Below are 24,281 nucleotides of genomic sequence, written 5' to 3' on the forward strand. Positions count from 1 at the left end.
AGGACTAGACCACTCTAAAATATCTCTAGAAAATTTTGTTCATCCTCTGGCAAAAACATGATTTTATAACTTAACTGCGAGAAGAGCATAATCGTAAAGGATTTTGCTCATCTTTATCCTTTGCCTGACCAAATCCTTCATCCACACCTCAATTCCGTCACTAGAGACTAAGCACTCCAATAATATATCGTCTCCAAGAATTTATGTTCATCGCATACTCCTCCACCAGATCAAACTCTTACACATCTCTTCAGTTATTTTGCTAATCTTTGTCCTTAATTTCTCGATTCCTCCTACGTCTCAATCTCAAATGAGACTCGGCCATTCTAGTACCGTCTCCAGGAACCTCTGTCCATCACGCCCCCCTCCTCCAAACCAAACTCCCCCTCACGTCGTAAATAATTTTGTTCAACTTTGTTCTTCTTCACCCGCCTCTTACTACGTCTCAATTCCATCTCAAGGGATCGACCACTCGAATGTACCGCCTCGCATATCGTCCCTCGCCATATCTCCATTATGTCTTCCTCCACTACATGATTCAAACTCTCTTGCATCTCATGCAGCATCTATCTCCATCACGTCCTCCTCAACCGGACCAAACTCTCATATCTCGTTCCACACTATCTCTCCACCAAGTCTTTCTCCATTACATCAAATTTCATCGCATCTCGTTCTACATACCATGTCTATTTCGTCTTCTTCCACCAAACAACCCTCTTCATGTGACTTACAACATTTTTCCATCACATCTCCCACCAAACAAATCTCCCTCCTAACTCATTCCACACCAACTCTCCATCACGCCTTCTTTCTCCAAGCTACCCTCTCTTATATCTCTCTCCACGTCATCTCTCCATCACGTCTTCCTACACCAGACAAAGCTCCCCCTTGACTCGCTTTACGGCATCCCTCCTTCATCACGTCTTCTTCCACTAAACCAAGTTCCCTATCTCGTTCCATACAATTTTTATGCACATTTTTCTTCTCTGCATCAAATGTTCCTACACTAAATCAAGCTTCCTTGTTTCTCATTTCACCCTATCTCCCCATCTAAATCTCTCTCTTCTCTTCACCATGTCTTCCTTCACCAAACCACGCCATCTCTCCAGAGTCTCTCTCTCCTCTCTCCATCACGTCTTCCTCCACCATACCAAGCTCTCTCCATCACGCCATCCCCCACCATACCAGGCCCTCTCCATCACGTCTTCCTGCACCATACCAAGCTCTCTTCATCACGTCTTTCTCCACCATACCAAGCTCTCTCCAACGCGTCTTCCTCCACCATACCAAGCTCTCTCCATCACGTCTTTTTCCACCATTCCAAGCTCCTTTCATATCACTCCACACTATCTCTCTTGGCTTGCATCTCTCTCTGTTCTGTCCATCTCGTTTTCCCCCACCAAGCCAACCTTCCTTTTATTTCGTTCCACGCCGTCTCTCCCAATGAATCTGTTACACTCCAGAGACCTTCTTCCCATCACTGGTTCCCCCCATGCAATCATAAAGGGCTCCTCATCTTCCTTTCTCATTACCTGCCTGACTGACCTGCAAACGAGGGCTATGTCGCGAAAATATCAGCCTGTATGGTGTTACTGGGTCAGAGGGTCGAAATCTAGATGGCACCTTTGGCTTCATGGCACGCATTTTTTTTTTTTTTTTTTTTTTTTTTTTTTTTTGCGGGGAGCAATTTATTACACTTTTGATGTTAATTATTTGCTACCGACATCGACGAAGTTTGCCTCTGGAACTTACAAATAGATGATAAAAAAGTGTAATATGCAAAATGAGCATTGCATGTGTTGTAATGACTATTTTCCTCATGAGTCAGTCTGTACTGTATGCTATCGCTATGAAATGACAGGTTGCCAACATTATGCAAACATATGAAGTGGCGTAATATCCATGGAACCCATTTTATATGTCCGTCGCGGCTTAGATTTCATACCTTAAACTCTGAGCACTCAAAACCGTAATGCTAACTGGCTTTCGGGATTTCCTGGCATGTGTTCCTTTGTGATTTATTCTACTCATTGTACTGTAGTAATCCATTGTGTTATACTGATGTAACTTCGGCAATATTAAAGCCATAGAAATAATGTGCGTAAGACTATCAAGATATAATACTCTAAATAAATCGCTAAGAAAAAGATGCTACGAAGCCCCCTATGCCACCAAGATGTTCTAACTCCATCATGACGATAAACTATTATATTATTTTCTGTTACCACCAGATAAGTTTTTTTTTTTTTTCATATGAGAGAACTCATATAATGAAGGGATTAATCAAGACCACATCTCATTTTTTTCAGTTAGGAAAGTCTCTCATAAATCTTCCTGCTCACACTCATGTACTCAGTTATACCTCCACTACATTCTCGCTCTACCTCTTCCTCAAATCACCCGACTCATTTACACCACTACCTAGTCCCTCAGCCTTATTATCGGTCTGCTTTCCTTCATATTCCAGCCACACGAACCTCATAAACCCTCCTGCACAAATGTAAATATCCTCCACTTTTTTTTTTTTTTTTTTTTTTTTACTTTAGATTCTCTACCAACATCTCTCAGCCATCCTGCCCTCATATGTGCCACTAATTTGTCCCTGCACCTGATTCACGGCCTAATTTCTCTTCTTCTCCCAGCCTCCTCACTCACATTAACTCTTCGTTAGCGTATTTCCTCTAACCTAACAAAAATTCCAAATCACTTTCAGCCCAACTGATGCCCAAGTGTGGCCAGACTAGAGTGTAGATATGACTGACAACCAAAGTGATTCATTCCTACCTCATATAATAAATCCCATCGAATTTCAGCACGAAGTGGTTTTCAGATTGTGAAGAAAGGTCCTTCAGGTGAAAACAAGCCGACTATAATTAATCTCTCACTCTCTTCGACCTACTTCCTCTCTTCCCATCCACACCCCTTTCTCATATACTTCATTATCTTGTCCCTACCTGCATTTCTTCATTATCTTGTCCCTCCACCTGCCTCTCTGTCGATACTAACATGAATACATAACACAAACGAGAAAGTAAGTTGTAAAATAAAGTGCTTAGGAAGAGGCACTGCAAAGCCTCGTATCCCACCAAGAATGCGGACGTAAGAGGTTAAATGATGATGGGATGGCAATGCATAGAGGAGGAGGTGGGCCGAGAATGTAATGGAAGGATTATGTTATGAAGTATATGAGCCGCGTCCTCGCCTGCTTTGGAACTCTCGCAACACCTCTTCCTACGCAGTTTATTTTGCTGTTACACCTCGTTATTCTCAGGTGTGTTACTGGTTCAAACTGTGACGATATTAGAAAAATAAAAGAGATATTTATGTGCAATTTGCAAAATAATTAGCTAAGAGAGGAGTGCTATCGTTTCTCATCCCAGCATGAATGTGAACCTTTATGATCGACGGTGAAGTGGCTGGGAGAAAAACAGAATGGCCGAGAATCAGCTGGAAAGAGTATAAGGAAACGTTTATGGGAAAAGGAGTGGTAGGACGACTGGGGGAGAACCAACTGGAAATAATATAAGGAAATGTGGTGTGGATGGGAGCTGGGAGGAAGGATGGGGTGGATGAGATACCCAGAGAACCAGGAGCGGTGGGATGAATGGAAGAAGAGGTAGGCAGAGAGCCAAGTAGAGGGAGTATATGAAGGAAGCTATGGGGGATAGAGGGAAGAAGGATAAGGAGAAGCAGGGTGCATGGAAGAAGAAGAAGAAGTGGACCGAGAACCAGATGAAACGAGTATATGGAACAGTGGAGTGGATGGGAGAACCAGATGGCAGGAGCATAAGGTGGTGTGGATGGCAGACGAGAAGGTAGGCAGAGAAATAAACAAGAGTAAATGAAGAAGAGTGGTGTGGATGTGAGAAGAAGGGGTAGAAGAGAACCAGGCGGAAGGAGTAGATACAGGGAAGCGAGGTGGATGCGAGCAGAAAGGGAAACCAAGAGCCACGCAAAGGGAGTATATGAATGAAAGTTGGGGAGTGGGAGAAGAGACATAAGATTTAGGTGGAGAAGTGCAAGAAAAGTTCGATAAGAGAAAAAGAGGTAGGCAGAGAACCAGGTTGAAGGACTAAGTGGTGGAGTATTATGAGAGACATCGAAACGTAGTGGATGGAGAGAGGGATCATTGTTGGGTAGTAACGTTAATGTTTGAGGGTTCTTTCAGTATTTGTTTTCTTCGTCACCCCCACACACTAGGCAAATGGATGATATCCCTCGTTCTCCCAGCATATTCTTGCAATCAGTTCTCTGTCGTAACTATGATTTTTTTATTCTTTTCAGGAAGGCCAAGGAGAAGAGACTGTAGAAGATTCCCTTGCTTCTTGTTCTTCCTCTCGAAAAAATGAACTTTTTTTTTTTTCCAGGAAGGACGATGAGAGGAATGTAGAATCGTCCCATGCCTCTTGTTCTTTTGTTCTTACATCACAAACTTGTGATTCATTTCTTACACGTCCTTTTTTTTTTTTTTTTTTTTTTAAGGAAGGGCGACACGTGGATAATGCACTATCTTTCTCACGATGAGGTCTCAAGCTTATTTATTTATTTTTCTTTTCATTTTTTTTTGAGGAAGGACAAGGAGAGTGCAGAATCTTAGTATATCTCAAGCAAAACTTACAATCGCCTCCCTGTCGTACCTGTGACCTGTGCTTTGCTGAAAAGGCAATGAGGACGACGTTGAATCCTTGTGTTCTAACAAAAACTTACAGTTCTCTCTTTTTTTTTTTGGGGGGGAGGGGGCCAGACTAGGGGAGTACTGGATCCCCCCCCTCAACATCTTTTATGTGTGCCCTGGGAAAACAATCTTAGGTACTACAGAGAACAGATCGTAAATATATGAATCTCACAGACTTGTTTTCTTGACTCCTCTTCCATAGGGTCATATTTTAGGTGGCATAGGAGGCGTCGCAGCACTTTTTTTTTTTTTTTGGGGGGGGGCTACTTATTCATATCTTCATTTCTACATCTTATACATTTTGTACATCTTACAGTAAGTGTGTTTGTAAATTCGAGGTCCCTGTTCTCTTGACTCTTCTTACACAGGGCCTTAACACATAATCCTTAGCGGTTGCGATTTATTTAGCTGATGACATCTTAGCAAACTCGTATGCTATTTATATCGTTTTAATATTGACACAGGTTGCGTCAATAACAGAAACGATGATGTCTCTGTGTAACGTGCAGAATAAATCGCCATGGAAGAGGTGTTACGAAATTTCTATGGCAACTTGGAATACTACCCACAGAGGCGTCTATGGACCGTGTTTTCGTTGGCTTGGAGGATTTCTTAACACCTCTTCTGGGCGATTTATTTTGCACATTACATTTTGATATCCTCCCGCAAGTTCTTAATGGAAATTATGTATATAAAAACCCATTTACGTAAAGGCAAACCTGAACTATATTCATTTGACTAACTTAGCTCAAAATTACCATCTTTCCATCTTCACTGTCCAGTTATAACAACAGATGAACACCATATTCACGAAAAAGTGCTATGGAGATGTACAGCCGGAGTAGTCTTTTGCCATTGAGCTGCGTGAAAAAAAGCAGCAAAAGGACGAAAATCTGAGCCATTAATGTAAATGAACTATAGTAAATTCTGCTACCGCTATAAGTTTTTATTCCCCTAAGGAGGGGCTTGTTGTCGTCTATAGGTTAAAACGCCTCCACAAACAATAATGGCCACAGACTTCTTTAACTGTTGTTGGTTTGATTTCAAGTGACGGAACTGGGTCTCTCTCCACTCAAATATTAAGTCGTGGCTGCATGGAATTCGACGAGCCTTAGTTATGAAATATGAATGAGTCTTCTACACGTCAATTATATCCTTCAATCTGACTACAATTAGCCATCAGCTATGCTGAAAATGGGTTACGGACCTGTGTCAGATGAGAACAAATGCTCTGTTTTTTCTACCATAGTCCTTTGTTGCATCATCATGAGCGTAGGAATCCGGGATTAAGCTACTCAGTTCTGACATTGCAAGCAAGAAAGCAGTCCCTTTCCTGAACGGCATTATGTCAGGATTAAGTACCAACCTCTTGGATGTAAACCCTCAAGGTCTACATCCGGTTGGAGCACCTTAACCCACTAAATCAGCACACGTCCATTTGATTATATGGTTACCATCCGACACAGTTATATTTCGTGAGCTAAAAAAAAAAAAAAAAAAAAAAAAAAAGGCTTATCACTCGGTGTAACCACCTGAAAGTTGCACTGTCAAGAATGAATGGTGGACTCCCCCACCTACCCCACAGCCCAGGTACCACCTAGCTTACTATATGATATACAGGAAAATTGAGTACGCTATGCAAAACTAACGCCTTGAAAAGTGTTGTCCTTGATGACACTGAGAATACTGCTGTTTCTGTTAATGTTTTTCACATAAGCAGAGAGCGGTAAAGTTTGCATTGTCTAAATTACATCATCAGACGGCTTTAGACTTTTAATTAATACCGTCAGGACGATGTCTTATTTTATTCTTATTACCGTCCCATTATTTTCTTTTTTAAACTTTCGGGAGACCAGAAGTAGCGATGGTTTAAAAAGTAGTGTTCACAAATGACCTTCACGTTACCTTTTGATATGCACGAATCTCATGTGGTGCTCTTGCCGTCAAACACCTTCAGTAACAACACCTACTTTTATAGTTTAAGACTAACGTCGGACGATTTTATGGAACTCAGGTAAGACCCTTCGGGAGAAAAGGGTTGAACCATTTCTTTCTTACGACGATGTTCATATTCTGTCCTAGTTAATCCGTTGACCAACACCAAACGTTTTAGTTTTATTTATGGTACTTAAATGACAGCGCCTAAACCGTGAAAAAAAGAAGAGCAAATTAAGTTACTAGAGAGAGAGAGAGAGAGAGAGCCCGTGTAAGTATTACGGTCCAGCATTGTATCATCTCCACATCATTTCACACTACTTTTCAAACATAATGAGACCTTAGACCAATGCTTAGCTAACATGTACTTTAAAAAATGGAATCATTGGAGGTGTAGAGGTAAATGGCATTGAGATATCTCATGTGACAGGACACTTGGCGACTGGGACTACGGCTTTTGATAAAACCACCGGAGCACCGACAGATAAGGTTGATCGGGAGGTGATAACTTACATGAACCAGCAAGAGTGAGACAGGGATAGAGAGAAAGAGAGCCGACGAGAGCACTGAGAACGGAGGGAAAGGGGAAGGGGATGGGGTGGGGATGGGGGTACCGGGAGCAGACACTGAGTCGCCCTCCTGCTCCGTTACACTGCCTCCTGCCCTGCCGCACTGCACTTGCACCGTAATGTCACTGCACTCGGCACTAAGTGACTAACCTTACTTCACTGAGTGCCCTAACAGTACGACTAGAAAGCAAAAGAATGCATTTGGGGGCTTGCCTTTGTTCCTACGGAAGTTATGATCAAGAATATCCCTCCACAAGCTGGTATCACGACTGTAACATTAGAAACTAGGTAACAGCAGATTGTACACAAAATTCAGATCATGATACCTACTGTTGCACATCTCTGCCTACTATACATATATAATTATTTTCGATGTGTCTTAATCGCATAGGTAGCTTATATCCCAATGTAGCCTTAATAACTTCCAGCATACAAGGCGAAGCAACAAAATATACGTTCCGTGTGATGTAGGTGGGTGAGCGCGGCCTGCTGGCTGTCTGCTGGTTGGCTGGCTGGCAGCACCCGAGAGCTGTGGCGGGGTTGCGTAAGCTCATGATGTGACACCAGAGGCGGATGAAGCACCAGCGTCAATAGCCAGTGCATTAATAAATTTTCCAGCCTTACTTTGTACTCGGTCATGATATAGAGAGTGTAGGTTTGCACTGAGGTCTAAGACATCTATCACTGTACTGTGGAAGTCGATGCACGGCCGCGCACCACCGGAGCTTGCTTTTTTTTTTTTTTTTTTTTTTTTTGTAAATGCCTGAAGAATGATACTCAGATTACTGAATTTCGAAATACAGCCCATTTCTGTAAAAAAAAAAAAAAAAAATCAACCTATACACCATTGACAAAGAATCAAGTTGGCCAGCATCTTGAAACCCCAGCTTTGCTAAGAGCATCCTTTACGGTGGTCTTAAGCCATGGTTTGCAGTCCCCAGCCTTCCACTTGGAGGGAGCTTCGTAAAGGCATATTTTGGGTGAAGAACGTTGGTAGTGGCAGGCTGTGGTGGTGGTAGTGGTGGTGGCGCGGCTGCGGAGGAGGAGCTCTGCTGTTCTTGCGCTGGTTGAGTCAGCAGCCACCAGGGGGCAGGAAGGCTCATTGCTAGCCCAGACCTCATACAAGTCGCTCCGGCCAGGATCAACCATCAGTTATATTGCGAATGTGCGTAAATGGAGTAAAGTGTAACGTTGATTCTTCTTGGAAAGAGCGTAAGTAACTGCAAGGTTTCATTTGAGCTTTACCTTTTTGGTCAGAATCACTTTATTGGTGCAGAAATCAAAGACTTTTTATGATGAACCTTCGGTGAACCTGAGAGACTACCCAGCCAAGGCAGGCGGCGGTGGGTGATTGTTCAGTTATTTCTCTCTTTCTACGTATATATTTTCGTAGTGTTGGTTATTTTGGTGGATGTTTATGTTAGATGTGCATGATATTTGCTGTTGTAGAGTGTTGATAACGAAATAATATGTATTTTCGATATTCTGGATGTTGTTTACGTGGCGGAGCTGTGGTCGTACGTCTGGCAGGCAGACCTTCGGGTGGGGGTCTGGCGGTGGGTTGTTGGGGGGGGGGGGAGATTGGGGGAGACAGCTGGTCGTCCACAGTAACAAAGTTTGGACTCTCACTTAGTGAATCATTTGACATATTACACCGCTATGCCCATGAAATTTACGCGCTTTCTTCGTAGTCTTTTGTAACAGGTGGTGATGAGTTTCAGCAGTAACACGCAATGAATTATGCTTTGACCTGAATGAGATCGTGTGGGGGGAGGGGCTTGTGGGGTGAAGAGGATATTGTAGTACGGGTGTTGTTTCTGCAGGAAGTTGCCATTTCTTGGGCAGTGTATGAATCACGGTTGCTGATTTACAGATGTCAGGTTTATAATATTGATACTTGTGATTATTTTGTACATGGCACTGATTGGAGAGGAATGAGAGGTTATTGCTTATTTTATTGAGAAAGTATTATTATATGAACGAATCTATCAGTAGGTATGGACAGGCTAATACAACAACAAACTTCGATATCATATCGCACCATCGTAAATAAGTTCGCCGACGATTAAAGCGACACAAGCGCAAGTCACGTGTAGTATTGTTTGTAAACAAACGACGGACATTTAATTGATAGCAATATTTATGTTAGTCACGTGTAGCATTTTTGTAAACAAACGACGGACATTTAATTTATTGCAGTATTTATATTAGTCCTCACAGTAGTTTATGTGGTAGAAATATAGAGTACTCTACACACACACACACACACACACACACACATTATATATATATATATATATATATATATATATATATATATATATATATATAAACTTGTTTAGGGACAATGTACAGCTGTGCAATGAACATTTAATACTGTATATATGACGAATAACTGCAAGTGGGGTTGGTGGAGGATTAGTGCCCCTCCCTGTAAAACAATTAACTCTAAGCTCTTGGCCACCCCGTGTGGGATACATGGCGTCTGGCAATGAATGAAGAACTGTACAGTATACAGTAATTAATACCATGTAACCTTAGTAATTGACAGTATTGCTGTTTTGTACTTATGTTTATAGGCCTAAGTAGCTGTGTTACATAAGAATGCTGTAAAAGATAATCCACAGAGCCATGACATGTATGGTGTTCAAGCTAGCCAAATCACTTTTTGTACTAGGTAGTTTAAAATGGCACAAAAAACAACTATATTAGTGCAGTAATTGCTTTGTTGGAATGGTCAAGGGTGTGATTATAATAATTCACATAGTACTTCAGTTGTTAACTTGAATGCAAACATTGTATTCTACATAAATGTTGAAATCTGTTTTGAAGCAATGGTTATGAAATAAGTAATTGACCTTTTTGTGATTACTTAGTCTCTGTTGTATGGTTCAGTGTATTAATTTTCCAAGTCAAGTATAATACTCATGTCTTTAAAAAAAATGCCCTTAATTGACATCAGTTATATGGCACATTTCTTGGCTGTTTGGTAGCAGTGATGTAGTGACTAATTTCTCCACAGTTAGTGGTACCATACTGTGTTCTAGGTGCATTGTGGTCAGCAGAAAAGATCATAAACTTTCCCTGGATTTGTCACTCAGGGCCGTACTGTATTCTGAGTACAGAAGCTTTGGATACTGCATAACACCTCTTCCTTAGCAATTTATTCCACACATTACACATTGTTATCCTCTTGTATGGTACTAATGTAAAGTCTGATTATATGAAAACAAAACAAATAACATACAAGGGAGTGTTAATACTGTAGTAGTATGTAAAATAAATAACTGAGGAAGAGGTTCCACTTGGAACATGGTCCTCACACCAAGACCTTGATTTATGGTGATTGCTGTGCTTCGGGTGTCTTTGGCTGTATGGTAATCATCCTATATACAGCATTGCACAGTTAAACAAAACTACCTAATTTATGTTTTAGATAAGATGAAGTAGTAACAAAAGTACAGTTCTGATAATTCGATAATTCACTTTCGCACCAAAACTACCTGTTTATTGTTTTTGGCAAGGTGAAATAGATGCTTCAGTAATGATGACTTGCCTCAGTGATTTTGGAAAGAGTTGTGAAATCTAGACCAGGAATGTTTCATTTTTTGGGAGATGATCGAAGGTGACTGTAAGCAGTTAGTGTGGTGTCATAGAAAGTACAAGATTTCTCACAGCAAAATATATGCACAATGTTGCTGCCATATTCCTGCACAAGTATAAAGAAGTCTGTTTAATTTTTCATTATCCAAGTTCCATTTAGTTATCTGTTACAACTCAATCATGTACTTGAATATTCTGAGCTATGGTGGCCAGAATGTGGGTAATATTTGCAGTTAGTTTATTTGTCGTTGTGGTCCCATGTTCATCTGGACTTGAATCTAGTATATCTGCAGGCAGAAGCTGCCCTTTTTCTACAATCCATAATTCTCCTTTCAGAGAACAGGGAGGGAACTGAGAGACATTCATATAACCAGGCAGCCAAATCACCGTTTTATTTTAGTGCCTCATGAAGGCATCCCTCTCCAGCAACTAGTGTTTACTTACAATCAGTTAATACTTTAGCAGCTGTATTGACTGATATCTCATTCTGTCTGCCTCTTTGTTGCCAGATGCCTTAACCCCTTAAGGGGTACCCACAAACAAATCACCTCCATATCACCCTGTCCCCTGCCATTTTGCTGCCCTACCCCCAGGTCACACCACCCTCCCTATTATACCTCTCTACTCCATCCCTCCACATCATCCTCAGCCTCCCCATCTCCACCTCACTCACATACACTCTCTTCAGTAGTCTCTTGCTCTCCATCCTCTCCACATGGCCGAACCACCTCACTGTATTTCTCCTGACGCTTTCTATCACATGCACACCACAGTGCTCCTTCACTTCTGCTTTTGTCAGTCTGTCTTTCTGTGTAACCCCACATGCCCCTCCCAAATAACTCATTTCCACAGCTCTCATTCTTGACTTGTGTCCTTCCAGCAAGGTCCAAGCTTCACTTCCATACATTATAGGTGGTATCACAATACCATCATGCAGCAACTTTTTTTTTACTTCCATGCTCATTTCCCTGTTTCTTATCACCACTCTCAAAGAACTAGCAACCTGTCTTCCCCATGGTACCCTTTCAAGCACTTCATCCTCCAAACTTCCATCCTTACTCATCACACTACCTGAGTACTTAAATGCACTCACATTTTCCATTTCCTCATCATCTCATTCCACATTCTCATATAATATTTTGGTTACTAATTCACCACAGCTTGTTTATCAGTATCCTGAGCCATATATTTCAGTCTTTTTTAAATTTTTCTCCCAGTGAAGAAGCTGGTAAATGCTATAAAGGGAATATAGTACTTTAGTTTATGCAAATGAAAGTTTAAATACTGTATTGTGTGTGGCAGTTTAGTCTCCCTGCTTGGCTTAATTAAGTTAGTCTGTATGTTAAGTAGGCTACACACAAGTCACAATATGATTTACTGCACTGCTGACAGTCTCTTAGAATTTTATCTGATAAATTTATATTAGCATCTTGTTGCATGCATGTATATGTTCCAATATATATTTATGGCTCATTGTCATGGTTAATCACTAAATTTTATGTTTTCAGCACTGGTTTTTTTTGTTTGTGTATAGCCTAGATTCGGAATGATTAATTTTGAAAATTAAATTTGCAGGAAATATATGCCTGGTTTGGTCTGGTAGCTGCAGATATATACCATGGCAAATGGAGTTTCCCCAGTGTGAGATGGTAATATTTACAGTGAAGTTAGAATGTACTGTAGCCTTCCTTCTGTATCCTTTCCAAATTACTTCTTCCAAGTTATGGATATGCATGCAGTGGCTCTCTGCAACCTTTATAAGCTGAATTCTTGATCAGCAACACATACTGTACCGTACTGTAGACTTTCTTTCTTCATTAGTAGTACACAGTAGATAAGTATCATTACAGTACTTCAGTTGAAAGTATTGAATAGCTCTTAAAGAACTAGATTGTTTTCTTCAAGCAGCATGTATCTGCATTGCAATACACAGTACCCATTATAGTAAAAATTAATGGAAATACGAGTACAGCTACTGGATAGGTGTAGCATAGTTATGTAGTATCATTGGGAAAGGATACAAGATAATTTGCTTTAACAAACTTTAACACAATGACGTATAGCTACTGTAATATACGTACAGTATTTTGTTCTTGCTACCTGTGGATAGTTAAGCTTTGGAGAGACCATTTGTTGTGACTGGGATAAAAACACTCATTTAAGTGCTTCATAACTAGATGTGTCTCCTTAACTTAAAAGAAAATAATATGAAGGTAGTGGGAATAAAATAGAGAATATATCATTTGATTAAAGATGTTTAGATATCAGAGACAGCAATGCATTGAAGTTTCCAGTCATAGAACCTCCCCGGTAAGTGTGATATTTAATCCCTTCAGTCAGGTGATGTATATTTATTATTTATTCTTGCTACCTTCAGACTATTAATGTACTGTATATTCAGTTTGAAGGAATCTTTTATGGTGATGGAATGGTCGTGGTTGTTTTGGCCCCAGACTCACCTGAACATGAACCTGGTGGACTGAAGGCTGAAACTGCCTCTCTACAGTCCATATGAGAGTCCACCATTTTCCTTTTGAGGAACAAGGAGTTGAGAGGCATTTGTATAACAGGCAGCATAGCTGCCCACTTAAATCAGTGCCACCTCATGACTGTATCCTTCTCCAGTACCAGTGAAGGTGAAAATGAAGGCTCTATCTGACCTCTCCAGTTTACAGATCCTCTCACACTGAATAATATTGTGTTGTGGTAGCAAAAATAACAGTAAAAGTACATCACCAGATTGAGGGAATGAATATTCATTGAACTGTTTTGAGTGGAAGTCTACACATACCACTTTATGAAAGGGATGGATCATAATTGCATGGATGTCTCCTCTTTTGGTGGTAAATAATTTGGAGGGGCTTATTTGACTTACATGAGAATTTCCGTATAATCACTGTAGTACAGTTTTACCAGAATGTCAGTACTTAAAAAATTACATTTGTCAGCCTAGTGAGCATTACTCTCAAAGAAGCTGACCTGCATATTTGTTTCACGAACTGCATCAATCCAGTGACTTTTTTCCTTGCTACCTCCAGATGATTTTATTCAACATAAGGAAGACTGCTTGATCAGATGGGGTTAATTAAAGGTATAGCTGACTCTGCAGTAGTCTTTTCTAGGTGGATGAGTTCATCTGGAGATAGGAAGGATAAAATGAAAAATACAACACTGGAATGAAGATGGTAAGACGGATTTTAGAATTACAGCAAGTGAAGGTATGTAGACAAAGATAAAGATTTACTTTACCTCATAGTGCTAGTACAATAGGCCATCCATATGCACAAGTTCACTGTCCAACAGATGTGAAATTATGCACTTGAATAACAGTCTTGTGTTATTTCATTAACCATAAAATATATCTTATTTAAAACTAATTCAGCTTACATCATGCTTTTTTCTACTTGTTAAATGGAAAAAAAAAATTGAACATTGCCTAAGTTGTTGTGCATGTTGCCCCTAAAGTTTTCCCAGAATTTACAGTGTGTGGTAAAAGTTCTCTATATACTCATGGAAATGCTCTTTTAAGTTGTGGGTACAAGAGTTAGGGTAATTGTAGTGGGTTGAGGCTCATCTGGACACAAACCCAATGGCCTGCAAACTGAAGTTGCCCCCCTCCTTTTGAGAGTCCATCTATCTATCTATAGCCCTATGCCCTAATCCCGCAAAGGATGGCCGCAGACAAAACACCTCCAAGTCGCTCTGTCACCCACCATTTGACTACCCTCCCCCCAACTCACTCCCCCTTCCCTCATATACCTCTCAACTCCATCCCTCCACCTCATCCTCGGTCTGCCCCTCCCTCTCCCTCCCTCCACCTCACCTACATACACCCTCTCAGTCAGTCTTTCATTCTCCATTCTCTCCACATGTCCAAACCACCTCAATGTATTTCTCCTAATCTTCTCAACCACATCCACATCCACCCCACAACGTTCCTTCACTTCATTTGTCAACCTGTCCCTCCATGTCACTCGACGTGCTCCTCTCAAGTAACTCATTTCCACTGCTCTCACTCTTGACTTGTTCCCGTCTTGCAAGGTCCATGCCTCGCTTCCATACATCAGGGTAGGGATCACAATACTGTCATGCAGTGACTTCATAACTTCCATACTCACCTCCCTATTTCTCATCACTGCTTTCAGTGAACCAACAACCTTCCTTCCCTGCTGTACCCTTTCATGCACTTCATCCCCAAAAGTTCCATCTTTACTCATCACACTACCCAAGTACTTGAATGCATTCACATTCTCCATATCCTCACCATCCAACCTCACTGTACATTCTGTGACTTCATTCCTCTGAAACACCATAACTTTACTGTTGTTTACATTAACACTCAGCTTCCTCCTCCTACACACTGTCCCAAACTTATTCACCAAACCTTGCAACTCCCATTCATCTTCACACAATACTGTATCATCAGCAAACAGCAACATTGGAATCTTCCAAATCTCACCCTCATTCATTAGAGCCACCCTCACATCCACTGCCCTACCTTGCACCTCCTTTACAACCCAACCCATGTATATATTAAACAGCCATGAAGACATCACACAACCCTGTTTCAGTCCCACATTGAGATCAAAGCACTCACTCAGCTCACCATCCAATCGCACCGTAGCCCTAGCTCCTTCATACATACTGTTCACAGCACACAACAATTTCCCCTCCACTCCATATATTCTTAATACCTACCACATACCTTGCCTATCTATTCTGTCATAAGCTTTCTCCAAGTCCATGAAGGCAGCATACACTTTCTTTCCCTTCTCTAGATACTTCTTCACTAAACTTCTTAGAACAAATATCTGATCTACACACCCTTTTCCCTTCCTAAATCCCCCTTGTTCTTCTCCAACTAGCTCCTCTGTCACATGCCTAACCCTATCAATGAGTATTCTACCATATATTTTACCAGTCACACTAAGAAGGCAAATACCCCTATGGTTACCACATACTTCTCTCTCTCCTTTTCCTTTGTGTAAAGGAACAATTATACCTGATTTCCAGTCCTCTGGAACCCTTCCCTCTTCCCAAGCCAATCTACACAACTTCAATATCCACTCCACAGCAATCTCACCCCCATACCTCAGCATCTCACCACACACTCCATTAATTCCTGGGGCCTTTCCCAATTTGATCTTCTTCATTGCTTCCACTACTTCCACCATGCTGATCTCTTCCTCCCTCCTCACATCTCTTCTTCTCCCAGCCATTCCCCAACCACTTATACTCGCACTGCTCTCACTCTCTACATTCAACAAATCCTCAAAGTGCTCCTTCCTTCTCCTCAGTTTCTCTCTTCTCCACCAACACCTTTTGAGAGACAGAGAAGAAAATGAGGAACATTTGTATAACCAGGCAGATCAGTGCCCAGTTATATCAGTGCCACCACGTGATGACATCCCTGTCTAGCACACTGAGTTAGGGTCGAGAGGAGATACACAAGAGAACAGTGATACAATGGTAGTTACTTTTTCATCTCCATCATTAGCTTCAAAATTTTTTATTCTAATATGTATACTGTAGTTTTTGTTATACCCTCCTTTTAAACCAGTTATGATTGACCGTATGTAAGGTACTGTTATCTTTCAAGATGGATGAAGTGTTCTATTTAAATGTAACTGCCATTCATGGTAGTTAGTCTGTGCTGACATTGTTGGATGGGTCTTAAAAAATGATGTCAGAGATATGGACATGGGACAATAGGGAAAGATCTTTGAGACCACTCATATTACCTTGTGAAGTCTATAGCTCTGTTCTCAAAAATTTAGCATTCACTCTGACGTCAACACAAGATATCCTTGTGAATATGGGGGTCTACTGTACCAATTTTATTTTTATTCTTATGCCATTATTCTATCTCAGTACAGTACAGTACACTGATGAAGGATTATATGACTGATTGGCTTACAGTGCAATAAGTATTTCTTAATCTGTCATTTCCCAAAGTCTAGAGCCTGTGAAGTAAATACAGTGCATCATTAATGCATCTCAAGGAGATAGAACCAGCCAACTGTTAACTTTATCAACACAGAGAGCTGTCAAATGTGGACTTGTTTTTTAAAGATATCCTTTCCCCTTTATTATGTTACTTGCCTTTAAGTTCATCATAATCTCCACATTTATCATTCTTAATTATCTGCACAGGAGAATGCCGGAAGAGGATGACAAACCTAAGAGAGGATCTGGTGATGAAGAAGAAGAACCTTGTATAGCTACAGAGGAGACCATCATCCAAGCAGAGAGTCAGGAGAGTCAAGGTGAAGACCAGGAGGGCCAGGACAGAGGAGGTAAAGAAGTGGACACACAGGACAGGGAAAGCACAGCAGGGGAGCCTGTTGCAGATGCTGGTCATTGTGAAGTAGGAGCCACAGCCGAGATTGATTCTAAACAGGAGGAGAGTTGTTTAGATTCTCCAGTTCCAGTTGTGAGTGGCTGTGCAGAGAACCCAGATAAGGATGGTAGTGTGGCTGACGCAGAAGTGGAGGAAGAGGGATCACAGATAGAGAGTGAATGTAAGGTTAGAAGGGTAAGTGTCAGTGCTGTAAATTGGGCTGTAGAAACAGATCATCTATACAGCAAACCACTGCTTGAAGAAGTTACAGCGAAAAACATTCCAAAGGAAAGTAAAGACGTAGTTGATCAAGAGGAAGATCAAGACTTAGACGATCAAGTGAAAGACAAGGACTTCACTGATCAAGAGGAAGATCAATACCTGCTTGAGCAAGAGCAAGACAAAAACCTAATTGATAAAGAGGAAGGTAAAGACCTTGTTGATCAAAAGGAAGACAACTTACGCTTGATTGATCAAGAGGAAGACAAAGATTTAATTGATCAGGAGGAAGATAAAGACTTGGTTATTCAAGAGGAAGACACAGACTTGGTTAATCAGGAAGTAGACAAAGACTTAGTTGAAAAAAAGGAAGCTAAAGACTCAGTTAGTCAGGAGGAAGACAAAGCCTTGGTTTATCAAGAAGAAGGCAAAGACTTGATTTATCAAGAGGAAGACAAAGGCTCAGTTAATCAAGGGGAAGAGAAAGACTTGGCTAATCAAGAGGGCAAAGACTTAGTTCATCAAGAAGAAGTGAAAGATTTTGCTAATCAAGAGAGCAAAGACTTAGTTCATCAAGAAGAAGAGAAAGAATTGGCTAACCAAGAGGGCAAAGACTTGGTTCGTCAAGAAGAAGAGAAAGTCTTGGCTAATCAAGAGGGCAAAGATTTCCCAGTTCATCAAGAGGAGGAGAAAGACTTGGCTAAGCAAGAGGGCAAAGATTTCCCAGTTCATCAAAAGGAGGAGAAAGACTTGGCTAAGCAAGAGGGCAAAGACTCAGTTCATCAAAAGGAAAAAAAAGAATTGGCCAACCAACAGAGCAAAGACATAGTTGATCAAGTGGAAGAGAAAGACTTGACCAATCAGGAGGGTCAAGAATTGTTTGATCAAGAAAAATACAAAAGATTGATCGGGCAAAAGGAAGTCAAAGAATTGGTTGATCAAGAGGAAGACAAAAAACTGGTTGATCAGGAGGAAGACAAAGAACTGGTTAAGCATGATATAGACAAAGAATTCGCTGATCAAGAGGACAAAGAATTTGTAGATCAAAAGGAAGACAAAGACTTAACAGACCAAAAAAATAAAGAATTGGAAGATCAAAAGAACAGGGAATTGGTACATCAAAAGGAAGAATTGGTTGAGCAGGGAGAAGACAAAGAATTGATTGATCAAGGGGGAAACAAAGACTTGGTTGGTCAAGGGGAAGACAATGAATTGAATGATCAAAGGGAAAAAAATGAATTTACTAGTGATAAAGTAAATGTGTCATCCAGTCAGATTGCTGAAGATGTCATGGCTGAGAAGACAGAGATGATGGAGAAGGAAGTTGTTGATGCAGTAAATGAGTACGTGGAGCCGCATACTCCCTCACAAGACACACAAGTTCAGGATAGTGATGAATGCCTTGAAGTAGCACAGACCATAAGTACTGCCATGGCACCTCCTGAGACTTGCACAGATATAGGCAGTCAGGAGCCTGAGACTTGCACAGATATAGGCAGTCAGGAAAATGGCAAGTTTTCATATAAAGACGCTGATGCTGGTGCACTGCATGTGAAAGGATATGGAGTCTTTGTAGATAGTAAAACTATAGGTACTGATGTCAATAATGAAATTAATACTGAAGCAAAACCTGGTGAACGTGATGTAGCAGAAGAAGAAGGAGTAGACAGTGATGAAAAATCCAATCTAATCATTGATACTGACACCACTAAAGGAGAGGAAACTGCAGATGAGCACCAGCAGGAAGTGGAAAAAGAGTGTGAAAAGGTAGAGCAAGGAGATACTGTTCATACAGATGGTGTTGCTGATGGAGAGGGGAATGAGCATGTACAATCTGAAAAATCTCTTTTATTAACAGAACAGATGGATGCTGGAGGTGCCAGGGAACCAGATGCTGTAAATTATAATGTAGAAAGTAAGGACCTAAATGGTCCAGATGTGACTGAAGGAAAACCTGAAGAACAAGTTGAGGAAGAATTTGATATAAATAGCAGCATCTCAGATAGTGCAAATCTTCCTCAGTGCCGACTAAAGCGCAACTACTGCTGTATGCACTGTGGTATTAATACACAGAACCCTCGTGAGTATTTGTATCATTTACGTGATGATCATGGTGAGAAAATGAAGGTTTTTGAGTGTCCACGGTGCATTTATGCCTCCAAGAATCATCAGAAATTGATTCGTCATGCAAGGATGGTTCACAAGCTGAAAATAAAGCGCTTAGAGGCTAGCACAACTAGCCCTTACAAAAGTCAGATCAAGTCTCCAGTCTCAAACTTCTCATCATTGAAGTCTACTAGAGCTAGTGTGTCTCCCAGTAAGTCAACAAGAAGCAGTCCTGGCAGATCCCCTCGACACACAGAATATCCACCAGATGCATGGGAGGAAATGGAAGATGAAGATGCACAACTAGACCAGGAAGAGTCTCAAGTGAAGGGAGATGATAAGAAGGTTCTCTACTGTGAGCACTGTGAATACTCCTGTACAAGTCGCAAACTCCTGAATAGGCATGAGACATCGTACCATCTTAAGCGAAGGTTTTTCCGATGCTTGAAGTGCAATTATGTGACGCACTTAAAAGGGCGCTATACCAAGCACATGAAATACCACCAGCTTCCAATTTTGAAGTGTGATTACTGTGACTTCCGAACTCCTTATAGATGGAACTTGGATCGGCATTTAAAGAACCACACAGAGGACTGTGGGGAGTACAAATGCCATTTGTGTAACTTCACAGCACAAATCAAGCAAAGCCTAACAGTCCACGTATCAAACCACCATCTGACACCTGAACAGATTCGGGAGAAGGAGTTGCGGCGTACCATTGGGATCAGTGACCCTGCAGACTGCACTTCAGATGACCAAGAACTTGAGATGTTGCGGCTGGAGAGGGATGAACACCCAGATGCACTACTACTCCCTGGATTCAGTGCCCCAAGCTCTCCCACCTCAACAGATACCTCACAGAGTCAGGTGAATGGTAGCAATAGTTTCCGAGTCTCAAACATAGACGTGGGCAATCAGGATGATTCCCAGATGTGTGCAGAGGATGAAGGGGATGAAGATGGAGAACCAAAAAAGAAGAAGCCAAAGATTAAGATAACACTGACTAAAATGAAAACTTCCAAACCAAAAGATACCTTTTTCCAAGAGCTTAATGAAAGGCACAACTTTGAAGAGGATTTCATTCATCCTGATGATGTAGTTCACAGACACGGTAATGTGTATATTAAAACATTTAAATGTAGATTTTGTCCTTTTAAAGCAGCGTTTAAAAATGAAGTTTCTCGTCATGAAAAAAAGATCCATTCCATTCCCCTGCCAAAGCCAGAGAATATATCCAGAAAAGCTAAGAAAACAGTAAAATCCAAGTTAGCTAGGCACTCATTCAGTACAGCCAGTGATGATGTGATTAGTCAGATTTTGCAATATCCTCGCACTGATGGTTACATTGCACCCTCTGAGTCCAGTGTCTTAGATGTAGAGGGTGAGCCAAGTGGTAAGTTAAACCCTAAAGTTGAAGTAAGTAATGAAGAAACTTATGATGATAATGCCCAGGATGATAGCAACTTCACTATTGATCATGATGCATCTCCTGAATCTCTTCACCAATGTGCAACCACAAAAGAATCTTCTCCATCAAAAGACACCTGTAAAAAGAAAAATCCATCTTTTTTTGACAAGCTCCAAGAAAAGATGCCAACCTCCAATGTACAGAACTTGGTGTGTCAATTCTGTGGACATGAATCTAAATGTCTGTCTGAATCAGTACGACATCAGAAGTTGCACTTAAGTGCAAAGAATATTTATGCCTCTGCATCTCTGTCTACAAGGTGCCAGTTTTGCCGCCACAGGTGCAAGACAACAGATGACCTAATGCACCACCTCAAGCTATGCCCAGAAGCTCGTAAGAACCAAATCACTGATTCTGGCAGAAGGCCAAGTGGCACCAGAACTGACGAGAATGAGGACTCCATGTCCAGTGGCAGGGGAGATAATATGGATGAGGAGGAGGAAGAAAATGATGATAATGATTCTAAAGGGGATTGCAGAGATGAGACTGCCATAGAAGATAGCACTCCCATACTAGAAGGTGAAGCACATCCAATGGAAAATAGAGTTTTTGTTTGGAACAACTTTGAGAAAGAACAAGATGATGATCAAAATTCATTGGATAAGAAGGACCGGAATGAGGTGGATGAAAAGGGAGCTGTAGGCAAGTGGCAGAGGAGAGACTCCACTGATAGTCTCAAGAAATCTTCAGGCAGGAGTGACAGTAAAAGCCCAGTCTCCTTTGAGGGGCAGCTGGACTACATAGAAAGCCCCGTTCCTCAGGGTCAACATTACTACAGCAAAAGGGTTTACCGATGTCCGCAGTGCAGTTTCTGGGCCACCACAGCCTCCAGGTTCCATGTGCATATTGTTGGCCACTTCAACAGGAAGCCATACAATTGCTCAGAATGTGGTTACAAGTCAAACTGGCGGTGGGACATAACTAAGCATATCAAGTTAAAGACATCACGTGACAGTAGCCATGCAAATGCTCAGGTGATAATTACTGATGAAACAGGAGAAAAGAATTATGAAAAATATGACTGCTATCTTTCCATAATTCAGCTTGATGAAACCAATGCCCATCGAACAGAAGGAGGGATCCCAACTCGTAAAGGGCGACCAAAGCGAACTCCAGAGAAGGAGGAGGGAGGTGTAGAGGAAACAACCCCAACTGCCTCCCCCATACGCAAACCTCCAATGGTGGCCATACCAGTCATGCCACGCCTTCAGAATTTGCCCCGCTTGACAAGGGCCCCAGCACGCTTGCCTACCTCACAACCTGGACCCATGCCATTTGGTCCTATCCTACGGGGGCCTCAGATGATGGTCCAGTTTGCTGGAAGTAGGGCAGCAGTATCAGCAGTGTCAACATCAGCATCACCTTCACCATCACCATCACCATCACTGTCAGCAGCAGCTGCAGCAGGAAACATAATAAACACCCGCCCACCACCTCCGCTAACCCTTCGAGGTGCTCCAAGGGTAGGAACCTCCCCAGCCACCAGCAAGGTGGAGACGGAGAGTGAAAGTTCATCTGTTCCACCAGGACAGTACGAGATCATCACCTCACAGGTCAGTCCTTATGCCATTTATCTGTAAGTGTCCTGTTGAGTTTTTTTTTTTTTTTTTTTTTTTATGTACAAGAAGTCCTCATTATATATTAGTGATGTGTTTCAGTATATCACAACCTTTTGAAACATTTGGCAAATTAGGGAAAACAGGCAAATTAGCTTTCTTGGTAGTAATGGAGCATAAGCAAGCAATTTTTTAAGTAAATTACTGTGGCCTTAATAGGAAAAACTAAGTGCAAACAACATGACATAATGAGGACTTTGTGTGTGGATAGTTTTAGTATTGATGTTTTTTATCGTATTCATGGCTTCAGCAGTATACAAGTACAGTAGTACTGTAGTAATCTTCCTCTCTAAGTAATGAAATACAGAACAGTGACAACCTTCAGTCATAACAGGTTATTAATTGAATCTTTTTATTCCAAATTTAAGTGCATTACAGTTTTTCACAAGATCATTTAACTGTGTCTGGCAATAGTCCTGTATGCCACCACCACCACCACCACCATCATCATCATCATCATCATCATCATCATCATCATCATCATATCATCATCATCATCATCATCATCATCATCATCATCTTGATGTCTTGCTCCCTTATGGGAAGCCCTCAACAGGGATTGGTTGTGACAGAACTGCTCCCGGGCTGCTTCGTACATTTATCCTTTTCCGACTTTTGTTTACTCTTCATATCCAGTAGTATTCTTTCATGACACAATATTCACAATTTTGTTAATGGCATATTGAGACAACCACTCTGTTGAGAGAGTCAAGGTAAAGTGTGTTCAGGATATACAATAGTGTACTTGTAGTTTAATAATAAATGTATCAAAATTTTATTTTTCATAGCAAAATTAGGAAAGCTGGATATGTCTTACCCCTTGTTCTCATGTACTGTAGCTAATATGGTACAGCAGCTTCCCTGGTTTTCATAAATATACAGTATCGGTATATATATATATACAGCAGCATCCCTTGTAGAGTATTCCTAACTGTTCAGATTGTATACTGCATGTTGTAATATACAGCTTTACAATCCCCTTTCCCTGTCATTCCATTTTAGAGACCTTGTGAAAACTTGCTGGTTTTAAAATCCCTGGTGGTGAAGCAGTGCAGTGATCGTATGGTCTTGCAGGGGTCCGTCAATACTAGCTTGGAGACCCTTCAGCTACTGGCATCTGGCTCTACCAACTTGTCTAAACTTAAGAAGCAGCCCAAAGGTTCACTAGCGGATGCCCAGGATAAAGACAGTCAGGCACCAGTTTCTCATCAGGTGAGCCAGGATGAAGTAAAGGAAATTTGCATACAGGCTCCTGAAGTCTTATGGAGTCCTTAAAAGAGGTTATGGGCTATGGAAAATGATGTTATTCATTGTGGCTGCATCTAAATTGCTAAAGCTTGTAGTGCATCAATAACATTGCCTGTTGACTAACCCAGCTAACCACCAACCCTTCTACCAATGAATTAGTTTTAGGGTAATTCTTAACCTCCGTTTCCTTTAAAACTGACAATGTCCCTTCTTTATACTACCCACACAGCTTTTCACTCAAGTGCTGTATGTGAAGCCTTTCACAACAGTTGAAAATTAAATCTTTATTTCAGTTTGTCCATATCAGGATAGTTTCATGACTAAAAACATTCTAGGAGTTTCCTTTGCTGGCTACATTGTTCTGACAGTCCTGGATTATAATCCTAAGTGCACTGATTGCCTTGGAAAGTGTTACAGTAAATGAGTCATCTTAGATGAAATCAGCAAGAAATTGTTGTGTAAAATAGATTAACACAGCAGTATATGAGTCTGACATAATACA

The 24,281-nt window shown here is 41.1% G+C and overlaps 1 protein-coding gene across 1 annotated transcript in view; it reads left to right on the plus strand.

The window, feature by feature from the left end:
- LOC145407696 (uncharacterized) overlaps positions 1 to 24,281 on the plus strand; it is a 109,400-nt gene that overhangs the window by 62,611 nt on the left and 22,508 nt on the right. Inside the window, 6 exon segments of the mRNA XM_080278562.1 lie at positions 7,651 to 7,723; positions 8,177 to 8,391; positions 16,936 to 17,549; positions 17,655 to 22,238; positions 22,308 to 22,468; positions 23,534 to 23,743. Of these exon segments, the coding sequence (XP_080134688.1) occupies positions 7,651 to 7,723; positions 8,177 to 8,391; positions 16,936 to 17,549; positions 17,655 to 22,238; positions 22,308 to 22,468; positions 23,534 to 23,743 (5,857 nt within the window).

Source organism: Coenobita brevimanus, chromosome 74, assembly GCF_032717465.1.
Source record: "Coenobita brevimanus isolate Jiangsu-jjx chromosome 74, ASM3271746v2, whole genome shotgun sequence".
Taxonomy (NCBI): Eukaryota; Metazoa; Arthropoda; class Malacostraca; order Decapoda; family Coenobitidae; genus Coenobita; species Coenobita brevimanus.